Source organism: Electrona antarctica (genome assembly GCF_951216825.1).
Source record: "Electrona antarctica genome assembly, chromosome: 6".
In the NCBI taxonomy this organism is placed as follows: Eukaryota; Metazoa; Chordata; class Actinopteri; order Myctophiformes; family Myctophidae; genus Electrona; species Electrona antarctica.
The window spans coordinates 41,483,479-41,490,524 of NC_136811.1; the positions used below are offsets into that span (position 1 = coordinate 41,483,479).

At 44.2% G+C, this 7,046-nt stretch overlaps 2 protein-coding genes and 1 long non-coding RNA gene across 3 annotated transcripts in view; 1 reads left to right on the forward strand and 2 right to left on the reverse strand.

Annotated features, from left to right (window-relative positions):
* Positions 1-1,373, reverse strand: part of LOC306924258 — a 3,392-nt gene extending 2,019 nt beyond the window's left edge. The window contains exons 1-2 of the long non-coding RNA XR_013790148.1: positions 1,244-1,373; positions 703-782 (exon numbers count right to left, since the gene is read on the reverse strand). This is a non-coding gene — a long non-coding RNA (uncharacterized lncRNA). The remainder of the gene's footprint in view (positions 1-702; positions 783-1,243) is intronic.
* Positions 1,374-3,428: 2,055 nt separating this feature from the next.
* On the forward strand, positions 3,429-4,373 carry LOC306925238 (serine-threonine kinase receptor-associated protein-like; the record flags this gene model as incomplete). The annotated part of the gene is made up of 1 exon (XM_079503959.1): positions 3,429-4,373. The coding sequence occupies one exon, from the start codon at positions 3,429-3,431 to the stop codon at positions 4,371-4,373; it is 945 nt and encodes a 314-aa protein (XP_079360085.1).
* Positions 4,374-6,086: 1,713 nt separating this feature from the next.
* LOC306925086 (CAAX prenyl protease 2-like) lies at positions 6,087-7,046 on the reverse strand (the record flags this gene model as incomplete). Its single annotated transcript, XM_079503767.1, has 1 exon — positions 6,087-7,046. One exon carries the CDS (start codon positions 7,044-7,046, stop codon positions 6,087-6,089), a length of 960 nt encoding a protein of 319 aa, XP_079359893.1.

Consider the following 7,046-nt stretch of genomic DNA (forward strand, 5'->3'; position numbering starts at 1 on the left):
GCTAATGAACTCACAGATTGAACTGAAACACTTGCTAAATGTTTGTCAAATGTATTAGCATGAGACCAAGATGCAATTGATGGGACTCAAACTAGTGAAAATAGCCAATATACAAGCTCACAACACATTGTGAGTATTTTCATTTCTTCTTCTTATAAATAAACAAACAAACAAATAAATAAATAGGAATGGGAGTGAGTTACACCTTCAAATTAAACATAACTACTCTCCTCTAGGTGAAGCTTTAAAGAAACAATGGAATTGACTGCAACAGGTTTAAATAGCCTAAAGCAAAACTAATTCATCCTTTTAATTTATTACGAATCAAACGAGGAAACATGATCAAAATGACTTAATTACAAAATAGGACTGTATGATAATAGATAACTGATTGGTAATAAAATGTGTCACTTAAAAATGGTCATGGCCATGGGTTCAATCCCAGGCACCGCCAACTCAGCGTATGAGTAGCACGGCTTGATGTTGTGCGGTAAGTACTGGAAGCTGATGGTAGGTGTTGTGATCCACCTCAGCATTCCATCTCCCAGAGGTCTAGCGCATTGAAACGGGGTTAGACTCCTGCACCCTGGCTGATACAGACAATAAGCATCTCTCTCACTTACTTACTTACTTTAAAAACAAGTCCATAAAAAGATCTAATAGCAATTTTAGCTAGATATAGTAATGTAAAACAGGTGGTACCTCTCTGCCCGTGCGAACGCGAAACTCGTCCTCTCCAAACTCATCTCCATAATCATCTCCATTATATGACAGTGACAGGACTATAGACATGAAGGGGAGATGAGTTATCAATTTAAAAAATAGCAAAAAAAACAACAACAATATAAAATAGGCCTACTTAACATCCAATTCCAGTTCGGTAACGTTCCTCTTTTTCAAGATACTAGCCATAGCCATGTGAAGATTGCATATGCTGGTGGTACAGGTTAACATAACACAACTGTCATGAAACTGGTTAAAATTGTTAGATTTGTCACAGTCCATTTTACTTCAAACTGGACAATATACATTCAGTTCATGAAGTGATTAAGTAATTTCAGCAATTTTCTGTGAAACCAGTAAAATCAATTTAATACAGGAGTTATCACAAATGTAACCTGTGCTGAATAATAGTAAACAACACACCTTTGGTATTTATTTCTGACCATGCTGGCCGCAGTGGCCAGCATAAACATTACAAAATTGTAGAATATTTCTGCCCAGATATTAGTAGGTTGCTTACCAGACAGAGAGAGTAGTAGAACACCACCCAACAGGAAGATTAGCTTCATGACTCCACTCAAGTGTGTCTGTGTGCGTGTGATGCAAGATAACAGGTGCCTCACCTCATGGTTTTCATGATAATATATAGCTCTATGGTTTTCATCCACAGTTTCTGCTATGCCCGCCCTCCACATCTGATTGGCTGGATTGAGAAACACAGGTTCTGGTCAACAGAACACCCATTTTTCCATTGCAGGGCCATGAATCCAACACTGAATCCAAATGACACCGTTCTTCACTTTAAATTGAACTAATATCTTCAAGATCTAAGAGCTTTTATTTTCATATAAAACAACTTAGGTTGGGGGCGAACACAAAAAATAAAAACATGACATAAATAATAGTAATCACAGCCCCAAAAACAATAAGGAAAGGTTAAAACGAGTTAAGACCCAGAGCACAGCATACAATAACAAGGCAACACCAAGGCAAGGAAAGGCAACTGCAAGGTGTTAATCACTTTTCTTATTTAGCTGTCTTATAGCCTGGGGGAATGAGCTGCATGTGGCTGTTTTGAGGATCCTGGCTCATCATGGCAACAGTGTGAACAGGCGGAGTCTTTGATGACATTCCGGGATTTCCCGAGGCATGATTTTAATGAACTGCCAATTAACTGGTAACACAAAAGGTATGAAGAAAAACATTGTCGACAGAAACACAACATGTTGGCAAGTAGTATATGCAACATGTTACAAGAACAACTGAACAAAAAAATCTCTACATATCCCTTGTGGAATAAGTTATTTATTCACTGTAAGGCATTATTACAGTAAGGCACTGTAAGCCACTGTAAGGAATAGTGTAAGCCAGTCACTTGAGCGTGTCTGGTGAGTGCTTTCCCCCCCCAGTCTAGCAGCCAGCAAGTGGTGCTAGCTTCCCATCAATAGCCTTAAACTGGTGCCAGTTCCTATATCTCCACTCAGAGAGGAAAGACCAAACTATACAATTGAGTGCTGTAGCTTTCACCAGCTTTCACACAAGTGCTGAATGATAGACTGAAAGATGAATGGGTCAAGAGAAGCCTTTATTAACGACTCCACTATTAGTCTGATATTCTACTAACTTAAATGCTTCCGTGTGTCTGACTCTGCCTCAACACCTGGATGATACCAGAATTCCTCGACGTGGTCTTTGACACGGTCGTAGTTAGCCCTGTTTGGCCCAGACACCTGTTGAGTTTCAGACAAACATTACATCACTGAGCCAGTGAATAACAGCTTTTGGCCACACTTGAGAAAGTAAGGAGACAGAATATGAAAGATAAACTGAGAGCTGACACATACAAATCTGTAACAGGCTTTAGTAGTAGTAGTACTCTGCCATTATTGTCTTAACCCAATTTTTATCAATGGTAACGCACGCACGCACGCACCCATGCACGCACGCACGCACGCACGCACACACACACACACACACACACACACACACACAAATATATTTATTTATTTATAATTCTAATGCACCCGATCTTCATTTTGCATCTACCTTCAATGAGAGGGTTTTTTGTGCCATTAGTTTGGACGCTAATATCATGTGAGATTGTGAGTCTGTGACTGGATAGGTTAATACTGTCTTGAAGGTTGTCAGATGTCAGAGAGAGAGAGAGAGAGAGAGATGTGCCAGCTCACATTTCAAAATACATTTAAGTGTGAGAACACCCCAAAACTGTGTCAATTATAGTGCATGGACTGCATGGAGCCAAGTTCCTACTTCCATTCACGACAGCCCAGGTTGGAAACCCAACACGTTGCATTTCAATTTACACATTTTTATGCTGGTTGCGTGTTTCAATATGTCATCAGTTACAATTAGCTTTCCCTTGGCATTATAACTGTTTGGGCTGGAAAGCAGCATTACAATGCTACAATAATGTGTGCAGATTAGAATGCCTGCGCAAATTGTCATTGTTAGGCAGGCATCACAACTGTTTATGTTGTGTGTGACGTCAGAGAAGTTTCTGTCTTTCACAGAGTGTAGTGGCAGTGATAATTTATTTGACTCGACACTCATTAAAAATAAATCAAGATCATTAGTTGCTGATCTTCATCTGCACCTGAGCTTCCAGCTATAGCATTCTTATTCTATACCGTCCATTAAATTACTGTATTTACCCAATTTAACAACCTTGTTTGACTGGAAGAGTCATGGCTATGAGACAAACACCACTCACCTGCTCAGGTCCCACCCGACCTGTAGTGGACCTAGCCTTCAGTGGAATAACTCCCTGTGGGTATTTTCTCATCAGTGCATGCAAAGATGGTAAGCCCATGTTGCGTCAGGGAGACACGGGGGACTGGATAGGAACATTCCTTGGTCACAAAGGTGCTGTCTGGGGAGCCACTTTGAACACAGATGCCACCAAAGCAGCCACTGCTGCAGCTGATTTCACAGCGAAGGTGTGGGATGCAATGACTGGAGAGGAGGTTCTTACATTGGAACACAAGCACATTGTAAAGTCTGTCAGCTTTACACAGGACAGCAACTGTCTGCTCACAGGAGGAAATGACAAGGTACTGCGCATCTATGATCTCGGCAAGCCTGAAGCCAAACCACAGGAGTTCCCTGGCCACACTAAAGCTATAAAGAAAGCCCTGTGGTGCAATGGTGACAAGCAGATCCTCTCAGCTGCAGAAGACAAAACCATATGTCTGTGGGACAGGAATTCCGCTGATGCTGTGAAGACGCTGTCCTTCGACACGTCGGTGAGCAGCATGGAGGTTGTGGCTGATGGAGAGATTCTGGTTATCACCTACGGAAAGACTATCGCTTTTTACAATGCCCTCAGCCTGGACCTGATAAAGACTGTTGAGGCACCAACCTCCATCAACTCAGCTTCCCTTCACCCAAAGAAGGAATTCCTTGTGGCTGGTGGAGATGACTTTAAGCTCTACAAATATGACTACAGCACATTGGAGGAGTTGGAGTCCTACAAGGGTCACTTTGGGCCGGTCCACTGTGTGCGCTTCAGCCCAGACGGTGAGCTGTATGCTAGTGGCTCTGAGGATGGGACACTGCGTCTGTGGCAGACGGAAGTGGGGAAAACCTATGGCTTGTGGAAGTGTGTACGCCCTGATGAGCTAGCATCATAGAGCTCTGATCCAGTGTACAATTCCACTGTTGGCATCAAGGTCTGATGAAAGGGATAGAGAAAGAAAAACATTACAAGTGAGGAAAACATGAGAGATGAGGAAAGAACCGAACTTCACAAGTGAAAATTAATCTGGCCACACACACAAACTCCCTCATTCATCCATCCTTGGCTACACTGAAACGCCGCAAGTTAACTAGGGATGTCCCGATCACGTTTTTTTTGCTCCCGATCCGATTCCGATCATTTGATTTTGAGTATCTGTCAATACCAGTTTTTATATTTTTATAGACTACTTATGCCATATCACAATACAATATCCAAAATCACAGACCATATCCAGTCCCATGATATAATATTGATACTAGGGATGTCCCGATCTCGTTTCTTTGCTACTGATCTGGTTCCGATGAATCTGATCATTTAAAAATGATGTGATCATCCCCGATTTTCGATCATGTGATCAGATCGGGACAACCCTAATTTTAAGACACTGGGGAGCAGAGCCATCTAATAGAAGAGTTACGAAATTGAAGGGGCGGAAACCGAGCGCTCGAGCGCTGTTCATTCAGCCTGAACTGAGACAAGCTGGAGTTGGAAATACATTGTTTTTAACGAGGGCGGCGCAAATAAGAGCTATTTTAAGCATGTGTGCAACATGACAACTGTTTTAAAGTATTGTAAAGTAACAACTAAAGTCTCTTTAATGTTTATGTTGTACTATTACTACAAAACAATCTAAAATAAAGGGATTTAAGATCATTAAAGCTGGGCTGTTGCCTGAGTCCAATGCATTTCTGCCTACTTCCGGTCCAGGACTTGTCCCCATTCTCAATAGAGGATGTAGGAGAGCCGCCATTGGACTGGCCCCATGAAGTGAATGCAGTTTCCGTAACTCTGTATATCTAAGGCTCTGCTGGGGAGTAAGTGGCACAAGGTCTCTTTATAGCTCCAGCATGCTTGAGCACACTCGTATGTTTACATTAGGTGTTACACTAAATGTTTACATAAATTCTTAGAAGCTTGAAGCTTCCTTAGTCAACAACAAGGCAACACTATTCCTCTTTTTGCAGCTCAAGGCGCTAGACTGTTTCTCTAGACAGAAGGTAAAGAAAAAGGCTGCACACTCGTAGCCACGATGCAAAATGTATTTAAAAAATCACACCCGTGTGAAGTGAGGGGCGCTCTTGTCATCATACATCATCATACATCCTCTCATTCCAGGCAATCACAATTTGCGTCCCCACTTTTGTCTTCAATATTTGTGTTTACACACTTTTGTCTTCAGGGGCGGCTGTGGCTCAGGAGGTAGAGCAGGTCGTCCAATGATCCATGGGTCGGCGGTTCGAATCCCAGCTCCTCCTGTCTACATGTCGAAGTGTCCTTGGGCAAGACACTGAACCCCAAATTGCTCCCGATGTGCTGGTTGTTACCTTGCATGGCTTCCGCCACCATCGGTGTATGCATGTGTGTGTGAATGGGTGAATGTAATGCACAATCTATGTAAAGCGCCTTGGATAAAGGCGCTATATAAATGCACCATTTACCATTTACCAATGTTTGTGTTTACACAAACACACACTCAAAGCTGGCATAGCCCCCCTCAAAATACTCACACGGTGGCCATCGTTACGTTTTTCATTACGTTTTTGAAATGCCACACTGCCTGTGACAGCATTGCGTATAGCAACATCTAACATGGCCCCGAGGGTCTTCAGGTGATACAGAGGGACGAGTGGGAGGATGACAGGGTGCAGACGGGGCTGGGCAGGCCGTAGTAGGTGGGGTCGGTGAGCGGGAAGAGGAAGAGGAAGAAGAGGAGAACACCCAGCATGTAGCAGGAGAGAACGGTAAGGCAGTGCGGGTTCTCCAGGGCTGCGCTGATATCAGGGAAGCCCATGTAGTTGCAGAATGAGTGACACAGCACGGGACCCACCAGGTGACCCGTTCTGATGAAGATGAAGGCTGTGTACGCTCCAAAGACTGCTGTGTAGGAGAACTGGAATATGGCCGGGAGAATGATTCCCGACACAGTCCCCTGTCTGAAGCGCAGGAGCTCAAAAACATGGTGAAGGTGGGCCACTCCGAAGAAGAGCGAGCAGGTGAATATGGCGGTGGAGGGGCTGCTACAGGGCAAAAGCATGGGCAGCATGCACGCCCTGAACACCAGCTCCTCTGTCAGCGGAGCCACCACCTGGTTCCTGAGCCAGAGCATGTCACTGAAACACTGCATCCAGGACCACGGGTCAAAGGCCACCTGTATGCCATCCATGAAGTTCCAGGGACAGACCGTGGCCAGCTGGATGACAGGGCCTAGAAACGCCAGCATGGTGAGCAGCAGGGGAAGCACGGCTGCAGGGACGAGGCCCTCGAAACGGATCCCCATCAGTGCCCACAACGAGGGGCTGGGCCGTAAACCTGTGACTTCTCTCCATGTCCAAACCAAGATGGGTGACAGGGTTGATATGATTAGGACACTTGTAAAGCGCCTCTTTATCACTGTTGGGTGGTCACTCGGCAGGTTACTCTTCCACACGTATAAGCTCCCTACGAAAGAGAAGGCGAGCAGGAGGCAGGACACAACCGATATCCAACATAAGCCGTCTGGGGGCACCAGCAGAAAATGGCCGGTAGTCTCCTCTGTCAGGAGTAGGTTTACATCATCATTCTCCAT